General features: G+C 39.0%; 1 protein-coding gene across 1 annotated transcript in view; it reads left to right on the top strand.

Annotated features, from left to right (window-relative positions):
- The window catches only part of LOC121453652 (WD repeat-containing protein 36), a 37,581-nt gene extending 27,612 nt beyond the window's left edge, over window positions 1–9,969 (top strand). The window contains exons 17-23 of the mRNA XM_041660577.1: window positions 1,369–1,476; window positions 3,363–3,460; window positions 3,863–4,008; window positions 5,535–5,654; window positions 5,816–5,897; window positions 7,179–7,366; window positions 8,267–9,969. Of these exons, the coding sequence (XP_041516511.1) occupies window positions 1,369–1,476; window positions 3,363–3,460; window positions 3,863–4,008; window positions 5,535–5,654; window positions 5,816–5,897; window positions 7,179–7,366; window positions 8,267–8,416 (892 nt within the window). The 3' untranslated portion in view covers window positions 8,417–9,969. The remainder of the gene's footprint in view (window positions 1–1,368; window positions 1,477–3,362; window positions 3,461–3,862; window positions 4,009–5,534; window positions 5,655–5,815; window positions 5,898–7,178; window positions 7,367–8,266) is intronic.
- The last annotated feature ends 4,823 nt before the right edge of the window (window positions 9,970–14,792 follow it).

The following is a 14,792-nucleotide window of genomic DNA, read 5'->3' as shown; positions in this document are numbered from 1 at the left end:
TACTAATGCTAGCTCAGCTTTCTGGAGCAATAGAAATAACTTAATGTTACTTCTTATATGCAAGGTTCTGATGTTAACAAATTAGATCCCTCTGAATGGGACTGTTCCATCAGGAGGAATGACATCCCAGGAACTCCTCATTTTCTAGGATTGCTAGAGACTTTGGTCTGGGATTAGGCTTGCACGTTGAGGTTTTACGCGCTTAGGTGACTGGAGAAAATATGCTGTGTCTGTGGAAACTGCCTTCCTCAATTTGGTGCTTTCACATTGTGGAAGGTCAGTCTACCCACACACCACAGCTGTAGAAATGAGGTTGCACAATGAATTGACAAAATTGAATTCTCAAGTAGAGCAAGTTTGCTCAAGCAGTTAATTCTCTGAACTAATTAAAACATGGTAGGAAGTTTCACCCCTACATACTTAAACCTCTGCTATGCATCAAGACAAAGGAGAAATGACAAAATGAGGAAATACTTTGTTTATATACTGGGATAATATTTTCTGCTCTGAGTTGTTTAGATTACATGAATTAAAATAAATAATTTGACATCTAATCATCACTGACTTTGAAGTGGCTGAATACTTTGCTCTCTTGTCTTAAGTTCCCTAACACAAGTGTTTCTTGTGAGTTTCCCATGCAGATTTAATCAGAAGCCATACTGCTTATTGCTTCTCTTTTCTTATAACAGAAAATTGGCCAACAGTGATGATCTTTTTTTTAATTAATTTATTTATTTATTAAATATTTCTGTCTCTTCCCCACCACCGCCTCCCATTTCCCCCCCTCCCCCAATCAAGTCCCCGTCCCTCGTCAGCCCAAAGAGCTATCAGAGTTCTCTGCCCTGTGTAACAGTGATGATCTTGAACACACACTTTTACCTTTTTTAGTTTCCAGAATTCCTAATTGTAGGCGTTTTGTTTTGACTCATTTTGGGTTTGTCACTTAATGTCTTCCCTGAAGAGCTGTCGTTTACAATTGCAGTGCTTACGGTGTGTCCCATACACTGCTTGTAAATCTTTAATTACAATTACGGTTTTACCAGTAATTGTGTGGTTAAAAGTGCAGTCTGCTTGGGCACAAATCTAGGTCAGTTGCTTTCTATCTTAAACAGGTTTTTAAATCTCACTGAGACTTGGTTTTCTGATCTATAGATAAAGATGCTTGTGTCTCACAGGACTGTAAAGATTACATCAAGTACTCAGATCAGGATACCTGTAAGCACAAAATACAGGAGCAGGAGATGTAAAAATTAAAATACTTTTCCTCCAGCTTTTGTTGCTTGTTCTTTTAGTAAAAAGTACCCCCTCCTTAAAAAAAAAAAAAAACTACTCCAAATAGAAGTTAAATACTTAAACTTCTTTTTGTAGCCTTATCGACTGCTTCTTGTTGGACTCGGCTCCTCTCAATGTTACTATGTCCCCAACTGGAGACTTTCTAGCAACTTCCCATGTGGATCACCTTGGAATTTACCTGTGGTGAGTTCTTTCATACATATCTTTTATTTTGGGGAGGGGCAAGAAAATGACAGTGGTCAAAATCAGTGTTTGCTAAAATTGCCATCTAGTTTGTTTTTCTACAGCGGAACTGTTACGCAGACTAAGTAGTCTACCAGGGATCTACTACTGATGCTTGGTAATTTAGAGGGCTTTGTTCAAGCATATTCTAAGTTACGTAATTTTTATCTGATATTAAATTGGTCTTTTATTTGCTAAAGGACATAGTGAATTTCAGAGATTAGGAAAGGAAGTTCCCGTTAGGACTTGACCCTCTGTCACTGACCTTTGCTATCGCTTCTGAATTTCAGTATGCTTTATAAAGTAAGGCGCACATGTGAGCAGAATTCTTCCTAAGATGGAGTCTCATTACATGCAACTAGAAAAATTTTATTTCTTTCCTGAGTTTATACACTCCATTCTTTTAGCTGTCCTGAAACTTGCGTATTTATTGCATGCGGATCTTAAGTTTGTAATCCTCCTGTCTCGGTTTGTTGAGTGTTGGGAGTACATGGGTATTCTACCTTATCATTCTTTTCTAATTCTAATTATAAAATATGTTCCAATTTTAAAGGGAAAAAGTAATTTGATTTATCATTTTGGCCGTCTTAAAAAGCAAAATGTGTCATCTGGAATCAGGGAAGCATGAGCACTTAATCGATTAGTAGCCATTGGGGGCCTGTGGTGCTTCCCCATAGAGTATGGCTGGTGATAGGACTTTGGATCTGACTTCCCAGCTTTTGTTTTCCATTGAGATTCATATCAAAAGTGTAAGGAAATCTGCCCCTACTTTGGTACAGGTGTTTCTATCCTGAACACTCACCTAGGGCTGCTTTGCAAATGCATAACAGAAATATTACTACTTAGCTATTTTAGAAAAGGCCACCTGATGACTGTCTAAGCCCCCCAAGAATATAATTAGGATATTCATTTTAACTCACTTTCTCAATCTTTCTCTTTGTCATGCTTTTTTTTTTCTGAGTAAATATTGATATTTGTCAAATGCTATATGGAAGTTAGTTTATCTTATAAAAGTGCTGTCTAAAACTGCTAGTCTCTCGTCAGCAAGTTTCTGTACTGTGTTCAAAACAGAGACTCGGGCCTGGTTGTGCAGATGTTAATCTCAGCACTCTAGACTAGAGGCAGGCAGATCTCTGAGTTCAAGACCAGCTCTATACATAATGGGTTCCAAGTTACCCAAGGGTGCATGGTAAGATCCTGTATCAAAAAATCAGAGACTTCAAAAAATCAGAGATTTATTTTATTTAATGTGTTTATGTGCTTGGGCAGCATGTTTGTCTATGCACTGCATGCATGCAGTGCCCACAGAGGCCAGAGAGGGCATGGATCTGCTGGAACTGGAGTTCCAGGCAGTTGTAAAACAATCATAGTGGTGCTGGACTTGATCCAAATCCTCCTGAAGAGCAGCCAGTACTCTTAACTGCTGTGCTGTCTCCAGCCCCCATTAATGTTTTTGCACATTTTTTAAAAGACAGAAAGTTTGAAATTTAAGGATTTATTTTATGTATATGAGTGCTCTATTGTATGGACACCTTTAAGCCAGAAGAAGGCATCAAATCTGACTATAGATGGCTGTGAGCCACCATATGCATGCTGGGAATGGAACTCAGGACCTCTGAAAGAGAAGCCAGTGCACTTAACCACTGAGCCATCTCTCCAGCCCCTTTATACAGCTTTTTTATGATAACATTTTCAAATTAATAGTCTGTCTTTGAGGTGTTAACTAGTTAATAATTGTAGTCTGTGGCCAAATTCAAGCTAGAGATCGTTACCAATATTCAGGTTCTCTGGAGGTGATGTTTCTGAGTGATGCTGCTACTATAAAATGCCTGCTTTTGCTTGCTCAGGTCGAATATTTCCCTCTATTCAGTTGTCTCCTTACGACCACTTCCTCCAGATTACGTCCCTTTGGTAGTGATGCTTCCTGGGACTTGCCAAACCCAAGGTAATCACAGGATAACAAAATAATTTTTGTTATGCTAACCTAATAACCTAATAATCTATTAATATAATAACCTAATAATTTATTAGGTTATTGCTGCAAAGAAATCAAAATTTAATGCATTCAGTTTTTTAACTGATTAAAATATGTTGAATGACTTCAATTTATATAAAGCTATAACTGATGATATGTCTTTAAGATAAAAATTAATATGCTAGTGTAAAAGGATTTGAAGTCTACTGATGGGAATTATACTTAATAGGAGGAAATAAAGAAAATGGGGAGTGAGAAAGGAAAGTAGGCGAAAAGAGTTTACAAAGCTATATTGATTGAATGTGGTAAAATAGAAATGAATGTGGACTGAGTTAGGTTCTCTGATTGTCTTCCCTGAACATGTGTCTTCAGGTGTGGAGGTGCTGGAAGAGCAGACTGAGCCGAGCGATGAGATGATAGAGTATGACTCTCCACAGCAGCTGAGTGAGCAACTGGTGACTCTGTCGCTTCTCCCTGAGTCACGCTGGAAAAACCTTCTGAATCTTGATGTTATCAAGGTAACGTTGTAGTCTTCTTGGTACTGTGTCCCAGTCTACTCCCTGAGCATGTCCTGCTTTGAGAGTCGAGGAAAATGATAGTCAAGGCACTGCTGTTTAATCAAACGGTGTTTCATGGGTGCTGTCTCAGAGGCCCCTCTCTATGTCCACTGTAAGCGCACTGCAGGTGTTTGGATGATGTAGTAGCAGACACAGTCTGTAAATGTGTGTCTTACTGCTGTGTTTAAGAAAATTATACTAGGGTTTTTATTATTACTACTCAGACACAATTAACCTTTTATTGTTCCATATCCTTTCTGCTGCTAAGTAGACTTTCAGAGCTTTCTGTACTGTATCAGGGTCAGCAGGTGAGTTCATAAATGTATGATGATAAGTTGTGGTGAAAACCAAGTGAGCCAATTTATCCCTGAGGACAGGGCAGCTGTAAGAAATATTTTTCTACCTGGAGAGATGGCTCCATGGTTAAGAGCAGGTACTGCTTTACAGAGGACCTGAGTTCAGTCCTCAGCACCCACATTGGGTGACTCAAAACCACCTGTAACTCCAGCTTCGGGGCATCTGTTATCCTCTTCTGCCTGTGGTCACTGTACTCAAGTGCACCCCCCCCCCCACACACACACATGCACATACTTAAATAAAAATTTTACATAAAACAAATTCAGAAATTTCAGTGGAATTTTACATCATTAAATAGCAATAGTATTTTCTTTTTATAAGTACTAAACAAAAAAACCTCAAACAGCAAAACAAAATACCTCCCACTAAAACATAAATTAGCTGCCACATTTAAAAACTGGAAATGAACCAGACAGTGGTGGTGCACATCTTTAATCCCAGCACTTGGGAGGCAGAGGCGCTTGGACCTCTGAGTTCAAGGTCAGCCTGGTCTACAGGGCTAGTTCCAGGGTGGACAGGGCTACACAGAGAAATCCTGTCTCCAAAAAATAAAACAAACAACAAACAAAAAGTACTAAACAAAAGTTAAAATCCTAACAGAATAAAAGAATTCAGTTCTCTAGGTGGTAGGGGCACACGCCTTTAATCCCAGCACTCAGGTTGAGGCAGGGCCATCTCTGAGTTCAAGGCCAGCCTGGGATACAGAAGGAGTTTTAGAATAGCCGGTTGTCACACAAAGAAACTCTGTCTCAAAAAACAAAAGAAATAATTAGGGTCCTATTTCTCCAAAATCTTAGCAAATTATTTCTGATGGGGCTGTCTGCGCTTCTGTTTCTGAGTTTCCTTCTGGAGACAAGCCATTTTGTTAAGTTGTTCATATTTTGTTTCGCTAAGAGATACTGAGGGTAACAGTTCATCTTGTGAAGGTGAACCTTGTCTTAGTGCTCCTGTGCAGCACTTGTCACTGGGGCTGGGGGAAGGGATGGCTGCAGCATTGTCAGATAGGTCTTTCTCAACCTTCCTACTCTTCACTGTGATGTTTGTTTTAAATTTCATTTATACTAGACATTCAGAACTATTAATAGGGTTAACACTACTAGTCTTTTATCTCTTCATTTTTCTCTTCATAGAAAAAGAATAAACCAAAAGAACCACCCAAAGTGCCCCAGTCAGCACCGTTTTTCATCCCAACAGTTCCTGGACTTGTACCCAGGTTTGCCGTGCCTGAGCAGAATGGGGACCCCCAGCAGGTAGGAGCCAGATCAGTGTTCTAAGTTTGTGGGGTGTCTGTGTCTGTCACTTTTTGTAGCTCCCAGTGCCACAGAATAAATTAATAATCATTTTAAATTATAAGCTATGTTTTGAGTAATATTTATGGTCTTTAAATAATGTGTATTTGTTTTTATTTAAGTCTAAAGTGGTAAACCTTGGGATTTTGGCTCAGAAATCAAATTTCTACCTGAAACTTGAAGAAGGATTGCTAAATAATCAATGTAAGTTAACATAAAATATTTCCACAAGTTTCTTCATTTTTATTTTAGTTTATCAGAGAGAAAAAATGAACAGTTTATAGTAAATAAAAGCTAAACATATTGAAAATTTGCTCTAATCTACATCAATTACGGTGATTGAGCAGTACTAAGTTCAGACGATGGGAAAGGTGAATGGACTGAGACTCCCCCAGCCTTCTGGATGGAAGTTCAGATGCTGTGGAGATGGAGAACTTACTGACAGCATTTAGCGTGTGGCTTTCAGTTTTCATCTACAGAGTTTACATCAGGAGCCTCAAGCTCCTTGTTTTCGTTTGAGAATCTGCTTAGTCCTGTGGTTCTTAATATAGCAAAGACAGGTATTTTAGGTAATTTTGTGTTTATTGTAATACCTATATTTATATAGATATTTAGGTGATTTTATATGCAATTTTAAAAGAAAAAGAAAATAAATATTTAATTTAGTTCTATTTAAACTTTTTAGATTATTGTGTAGCTAATAGTAAATATAAGCATTTTTTAAAAACTGTCACTCTCCTAAGAAATTTGGCTCATCTTCTGTTTGATGTCGGAATGCTGGCGATTCATACCAGTATCATTTAAGTCCATGTGGACAAAAGTCAGAGAATGGTCCTGATGGCTTCCTGATTATTGCAGAATGAAGAATGCACACAATTGTTTAAGCTATGCTAAAGAACATAAAACAAGATTGATCAGACTTATCACGGTTCAAAAGCTGAAACAACCATTGCCACTGCAGTAGCAAGGCCCTGATGAAGTTGGTTGTGTTGAGTGTGTTTTCATGGGATGCAGAGTAAACAGCAATGCTGTCGTCTAGAGGAGCCTTGAGGTTGATAGAATGGGGTCAGGAGTCCTCCCCTTACGTGTTTCTGTATTGTTGATATTTCTTCACAGCCCAGGGATAGTAAAGGGAATCCGCCCACCTCATCCTATCCTGGCAGTAACCATTACTAATTGTGCAGTATATGACCTCATGTTAAATTTTTTTTTGTTTCTAATTGATTCATGTGGTTAATGAAGTGAAGCATTAGGCTTTTTTAAGAGCAGAAACAAAGATTGAATTCCTGACCGTACAAAACTTTAAAGACTTCTAGTAATTTTACTACTATTGAAATTTTTGCTGTTTCATTGACCTTGGGTTCATAATTATGCAATGCACAGAAAGTCTGGCACCATTTACATATATATTGCTTGGGGTATGAAGGAAGATCCTAGCTTTCTTTAATTGTAAGAAATAACTAGATTCTTTTTACAATAATGCAGATGAAGCTGCTCTTAACCTTCTGAAGGAATTAGGCCCATCAGGAATTGAAGCAGAGCTGCGAAACCTGTCTCCTGATGATGGTGGGTCGGTAGAAGTCATGCAGGGCTTTTTGAGAATGATCGGGATGATGCTGAACAGAAAGCGTGATTTTGAGTTAGCCCAGGCATACCTTGCGTTGTTTCTGAAGGTGAGTGAGATGTCAGATCCTTTCCTTCCTTTGTAGCAGTGTTATTAAGCCGTGTTCTGCAGAGATGGGCATGCTCTGCATCCGGTGTCAATAGGCAGCCACTCACCACGTGGCTGATGACTACTCTGCTCTCTCTCTATAACTGGACAACAGCTGTCTGGATCTGTCTGCCACCCTGGAGTAGTTGGGATATGCACTTGTAGTCTTTGTTTTTGTTATTACTTGATAGCATAATTTTGGCTTTATCCATATTTGTCATCTGTGTAAGTTTTCTGTGATTGTAAGAGAAAGCCAGGTTCTTTTGTTTGTTCATTTTTGTCTGCTGCTGAAATCAAAATATTCCCTTCCATCAGTTTCAGTTAATTTGGCACAACTTGCTTTTTGATGAATGAAATAGAGATATGCTTTGGGGGTCCATTGTGGTGGTATAACGTGCTGAAGATGCAAGGATTTTACATTTATATAAAAGGTGAATATTTAGGTAGTACCAGATAGCTTTTTTTTTTAAAGAAATTTCAGATGGGCTCTATAGGTTTTCCTGTGTTTACCAAATGTTAGTCCCTACCAATTTTGCATAAGCCTTTAAAAATAAAGTAGATGACCCTCATCAGTGGTGTGAAGAGGAAGGAAACTGGAAGCCCACACAGCCTGATAGCTGGGGTTTGTGCTGTGGAAAAATGAAGTCATATCAGTTCTTTTAAGAGAGCTCGTGGTATAAAAAAAAGTTCAAATTAAAAAATAGTTTGGAACAACAGGAAATTAGAGACAAGAAACCACCATTTAAGAAAGAAATATTTAGATACTATTTCCGTAGGTTCCTTGGTTAGAAAAAATCAGGATTTTTGGTACTCTTAAGTAAAACATCCAACTTAACCTTAAGCATCTTGCTTTTCTTTCCAGTTACACCTCAAGATGCTTCCTTCAGAGGCGGTGCTGTTGGAAGAGCTGGAGAAGTTGTCATCCCAGGTAGAAGAAGACTGGACTCACTTACAGTCACTCTTCAATCAGAGCATGTGTGTTTTAAATTATATCAAAAGTGCTCTGCTGTGAGAAATAAACCTCAGTGATTGCAGCACTCACAGCTGCATGTGAAATGGACTGCTGAGCTTGTCTTCATCCGCGCTCAGCGTGGAGGCTGCTGGCGCTGCTTCACCAGCATGGTTCTGTATCTGAAAAGCAGAACTTTCTGGGTGTAAAATTACACCTTCCTGTTGCTCTGAACACCTAGGAATCTAAAGCCACTTGAGTTCTTCACACTACTCACATAGACGAGGCTTTTTAAATTATTGCCAGTTTGTATTTTTTCAATGTGTTACATATAATAGTGTCTATTTAGTATGAAGTTTTGCTGAATTAAGTTGACATTGTCAGGTAAAACAGATCTATAATATAGTTCTAAAATGTTTTTGTTATCTTAGAAAAACGAGTGTTTCTTTTCTGGGTGTCATTTGATGAAGGGTAGACTGTCGATTCTTGGGGCTGTGCTTCATATCTGGTACCTGTGGTACAGCCCGACTGTGTTATAAGTAAGGTTGTCTGGGACCTGTGGCGTGTCTAGCTTTGTAGCACAGGGTCTAGAGCTTTCTCTGTTGCCTCCTTTCTAAACAAGTTTTTGTTAGCTCGAAACGTGAGAGGGGCTTGCTCTACGCAGGTGCTCCAGGAAGAGGTGCAGCAGGTGCCTGTACAGGGAGATTCCAAGCTCCAACGAGGCTGTCTTTCGCGGCTTTTCCTCCTTCTCTGACATGTTTATTTGAGAAGAAACTGCTGACAGCCCTTGTCATCATTCTCTTTTTTATGGACTGATGATTTAGCAACACGGGAATTCTTTTTTCTTATACAAATCATGAACTAAATTTTCTTACCTTTTTCAGGTGAAAGTGCAAACTTGATCTGTTGTCATTTTTACTAGCAGTGTCTTTAGACAGTATGTTTTGTCAATAACCTTCCAAAACCTTAGACATTTACCATCAAGGGAGAGAAGAAAAAAATACAAAGTATTTTTGTGTACATATTTTTCTTAAAATGTAATCAGTTTCCGCATACTTCTATATTTTTGAACTTTAGTCTTTACTTTTGAAATTTAATGTGTGTTGTATATGACTACATTTTACTTATAAAAATATCAGATGGATTTGTTTTTGGCAACAGTGTTTGATCCCAGTAAATAGACATAGAACATGAAATGTAGAGGTTTTATTTTTTTGTTTTCTGTTTTGTTTTTTACTTAAAGAAAAGTTTATAACTTGAAATGTCATCACTTGCACATCATATGTTTTATTATCTACTTTGCCTATCATCTGCCCAAAATTAGGGAATTTTCCTCTGCCACCCCCAACCCTAACACACACACACAGTAACTACAAACCGTGCTGAAGTAAGCAAGCATCATGTTGCTTAGGTCTCTGGGTTAAGGATCTCTGTGTAGCATATGCTAAGGGTTTGAACTGGTGAGCCAGGGGATTAGCATTTTTAATTTGAAGAGATTTTTCCATGTGACTTCCAAAGTGATTATATTGTACCTGCTATTTCATACCATGAGGCGTATTCAGAATCATGTCTTTACCACTTGCATTAATAGAATAAAAACTCTGATTTTGTTTTTATGTTAGAATTGATATTTGTGTGTTCTATCTATTGCATCATTTGTCTTTTTATCATAGATTTGTTGAAAGGTTTTTGCTTTGGTTTTTTTAAGACAAGGTTTCACTGTATAGCTCTAGCTGGCCTGGAATTAACTATGTAGACCAGGTTGTCCTAGAACTCACAAAGATCCATCTGCCTCTGCCTTCTAAGAGCTGAGATTAAAGGTGTGTGTCACGATGCCTCAACTTTTGTTGAGTATTTATGCAACCTAAACATTGGTCTTTGTTACCTCCAGGTAGTTATATGTTTCTGACTTTCTGGCATTGTTTTATAAATCCTAGGCATTTTACATTTTTCATATATGGTCAAGTTGATAATGTTTTATGTCTTATCTTAAGTTATAAAGTAAGTCCTCCATTCTCTAAGCTGTTTATCCTGATTGTGTGTGTGTGTGTGTGTGTGTGTGTGTGTGTGTGTCTACCTGTGTGAGTGATTAATGGCTAAATCGTCAACTATAATTTATCACTGCAATGAAGACAAGGTGTAGAAATGTTTTTAGTTCAGTCATTTGTTCAGAAATCTTGAATTGAAGACCCACTTACTTTGTCATTGAGCAGAATGCTGTTTCATTGTATGCTAAATTTTTATTGAGCTATTTTTGGTGTTTTAATAATGCAACATGCTCTGATTATAGTTTGGTGGGATAAGGTTTTCTTAAATATTTTTTCAAATTTTTCTTGTTTCATGTTAGGCATATCTTCTTGAAATCTGTGTGGGTGGCATTAACTTACAGAATTGATTTAGAAAAAAGTAGTAAACTGAGTCTTTCTCTTCAAGAGCAATGATTATTATTAAATATTTGTGAGCAGGCTCTCTTTGTGTCTTAGTTTCACTGCGTGTGTGAGTGTGTGTGTAAAATACATAAAACTATTTTGCCAGTTTGTCATGGCAATACAAAATTCTTTTAAAGTGTTAATCAAGATGTTCTTCCTAGAAAATCACCTTCTGCAGCTGCTGAGGCTTTACTTCTTACTCCGTGTTCATTTCCATTTGAATGTTCTGAGTCAGGATTGCTTGCCCTCCATAAACTACTGGCCCTGCCTTGCAGAAGCTTTGTCTTGTTGCCAGGTCAGGTGCAGATGCCTTTAGTGGTCTTTTGTTACATGGTGATGCGTGTACTAGGTTTCTGCTAGATAGCATCCTTCATTAAATTCTAATATATTATACTGCTTGTTTCATATTTCTTCCATTTTTTTCCTTTTATTGAAAGTAGATTCTTTCCTCATACAGTATATCCTAATTACAGTTTTTCCTCCCTCTACTCTCAGTTCTCCACACCTTCTCTCTGTCTGGATCCACTCCCTTTCTGTCTCTCATTAGAAAAGAACAGGCTTCTAAGAGATAACAACTGAACACGACAAAGTAAAATACAATAAGATAAAGCAAAACCCATCACTTTGAGGCTGTAAACAAAAAAGAAAGGAAGAAAGAAAGAAAGACAGAAAGAAAGAAAGAAAGAAAGAAAGAAAGACCCCAAGAGCAGGCACAAGAATCAGAGACTCACTGTTCACAGACTCAGGAGTCCCATGAAGGTAGTAAGCTGAAGGCTATAGTCTATAGTGCAGACTGTATGTAGGCCTTGTTCTTGCTGCTTCAGTGTGGGAAGTCACGTGAGTTTTGTTCAATCGATACAGTGGACCTTGTCCCTGAGGACTGAGGGGAGGGATTTGATGGAGACATCCCATTTAGAGCAGTTTGTCCAAGGTCTCTCCATATAATGTCTTGCTGTGGGTCTGCTTTAGAAGGAAGCTTCTCTGATGACTGAATCTATGAGTATAGCAGAATATCATTAGGAATCATTTTATTGATAGCTTTTAAGTAGATAGAGGTGAGTAGAGAATTTTATTAAGGCATTTTTTGAAGCTTGTATTGAAAGAAAAAATCAATATTTTCAATTGTTATAATTTCCCATATTAAATAATATTTCATTCCTGAGGTATTCCTGAACTGTTTTATATGTTTGATAGAATTATCTAGCTTTGATTTAAAAACAAATTTGGCCTAATCAAAGTGGGACAAAAGCCTAGTGTCTTTGAGTCTTTGTTGTTTTTTTCTCTGTGTATTCCTTGCTGTCCTGGTACTCTCTGTAAACCAGGCTGGCCTAGAACTGCCTCCTGTGTGCTGGGATTAAAGGCAGGCACCACCACACCCAGCTTCTTTGTTGCTTCTTGATTTGTCTGTTTCATTTCTTCTGTGGCTACCGAACTGCCACGTTTCTGTATCTTCTCCAGTCAAGATTGGCAGGTTATATTTTCTTTATAAATTATGTCTTATCAGATCTTCAAATAAATTAGTATTATTTAAGGTCGGTTTATGCGTTTTTATGAATTGGTTACATAGGACAGAAGCCCAGCACTAACAAACAGTAATACAATTGGCTTTGCCTGACCTATTGCTTAGTAGGCTCCATAATAGCTGGCTGCTGTGTTCCTCTGACCTCATAACTGACTGTTCTCATGGTCTGTCCTCACTGATCTACAGGATGGTTTCTTCATTACTACCGAGAATAAACTGGTGATCAGAACTTCAAACTACCAACAGTTGTAGGTTTATATGTTAGTTTTCTTTAAGATACTTCCTTTTATTATTTTTAATTATGTGTTTGTGTGTCTTTGCGGTGGGTATGTGCATGGGAATGTAGGCCCTCATAGGCCAGAGGTGTTTGAGTTCCTGAGATCCTCTGCAAGGGCAGTATGTGCTCCTAAATCTTTAGCCCCACACAGCATTCTTAAACTTGTTACAAAATAAGACCTAGAATAGATCGTGTCTAGTGACTCTCCTTGACCCTTGAGCCTGAGTGGCTAGAGGGATGCAGCTTTGATTAGCTTGGCCTGATGATTCATTGAGGTCTAGACAGGGGACAGAGACCATTCAGACCACCTGGCTTGAGATGGATGTTAGCTTCCCAAGGACGTGTGCTCTGTGATGAAAGGGAAAGGTGGGCGAAGAACAAAAATGTGTGTCTGGCAGTCTGTTCCTTCCTGGAGAGCCGATTTTATGAAAGGCTGTGGGGAAGCATTTTCTAAAAAGGATTTGTGCAGTTGAAAATGTTTCAAATGTGTTTTTTTTTAAATAAAAGCACTGTGGATAGAAAAAGATGTAGGCTGACTGAAATACACACTTTCTTTATCGAGGAGCTGAATTATTTGTATTGTAATCCAGAGTGCACAGGAAAAGTTCGGGCATTAAGGCAAGGCTTTATGTTACTCCCTGTGGGGACAGTGCTAGTTTTTTTAGTTGTTTCTCTTATTTTTTTGAGAGTGTAATTATCATTTCCCCCTTCTCTTTCCTCTCTCCAAACCCATATACCATAACTCCTTGACCTCTTTCAAATTCATGGCTTCTTTTTTCATTTATGATTGGTACATATAGGGGAAAGCCTGAGGTTTCAACCCTCCACAGTGTTAGTGTTTTAGGTTTGTGTGTGTGAGAGAGAGAGAGACAGACAGACAGAGACAGAGAGAGGTACGCACACGTGAGTAGGGTGTTAGTGCTTGCACAGACTGTCCTACAGTGTCATGCTCCTCATTTGTTTGAGCACATGTCTCACTGAACCCAGGGCTATGAAGGTAGCCATCACACCTCAGGATCCTCTTCCCTACCCCACCCCCCACTCCCAGCCTCAGCACTGGACCTCCAGACACACAGCACTGACCTGACTTTATGTGGGTGCTGGAAACAAACGCTGATCCTAATGCTTACTAAAGTAAGCTCTTTTCAACACGAACCCAGCTCTTCAGACCCTTAAATTATTTTTAATCGTACAATATTTAGGGTTCTTGATCAACAATTATAGAAGACTTTGATGCTTGTTTAATAGGAAGAATTTGATTTTATTTTTTTAAGAATTTATGGGTGCCTTTACTTCAGGGGCACACTAAGCAAGATCCTTATCATTGAACTATACGCAGCCTTTTGTCTGCTATTTCTCATGGTATTTCATTTCAAGGCAGTTAACCCACAGTTAGGTACGCAGTTTCCTCCTGGTATCTGCAGAGACTGGAAACTAATGAAGCTCAGAGAAGGGGAATTCCTCTGCTTTTTCCTCTCCCCTTCCCTGACTCACCTTCTTTCCCTACCTTCCTCCCTTTCTCTTTCCCAGGTAGAAAGCGAGCATCAACTCTCTTAGAACATTGTAGTTCCCACTTGCTTCCAGCAACCTGAGAAAGCGATGTTTCTGGAAGGAAAAAGGAAAACCAGGTCCTTGGTCTGAAAGGTATTTTTCTTATCTTACACACTTTGCTCAGAGTTTTGCTCTGTGCTGTCTTGTTTTCTACTGATAAACGATTTGAGATCCTGAGATTCCAACGCCACAGTCATTTGTTTCAAAGAAGTAGTAATTCTGTGAGCCATGTGTGCCACAGCCCTTCCTGTGAGGCCAACTCCTGAGGCTTAGTGCGTGGGTTTTCCCTAGAAATGCAGGCACACAGAAGCGAATGCCCCTCAGCATTCCAGTGTCTGTGTGGATCTCTGACTGCAGGCTTGCTAATTTGTGATGATCACAGAGGATATTGGTTCAGACCCCGGGTCAGCATCGGCTTGTGTGAAAGGTGCACTCTGTAGCCCAACCCAAACCTCCACCATACAGGCCTGGATAGATGAGACCTCACAGTGTTTTAAGGCCTCCGGTTTGACTGCACTGGAACACTGAGAAGAACCAGAGGGGAGGAGGCCGTATGGCTTATTCCATGGCCCTCCTGTTCTGGGAGGAATGCTGGAGAAGAAAAGAAAGAGGCTTAAGTTAAGACTTGCAGGCCCTGGGTTCCCGTAATGAAATGGGGTT

Source organism: Microtus oregoni, unplaced genomic scaffold (assembly GCF_018167655.1).
Source record: "Microtus oregoni isolate MIOR12 unplaced genomic scaffold, Mior012 000011F_ref0000422, whole genome shotgun sequence".
Lineage (NCBI taxonomy): Eukaryota > Metazoa > Chordata > Mammalia > Rodentia > Cricetidae > Microtus > Microtus oregoni.
Note: the sequence above shows the minus strand (reverse complement) of the source record. Positions and strands in the feature narration are given on the sequence as shown.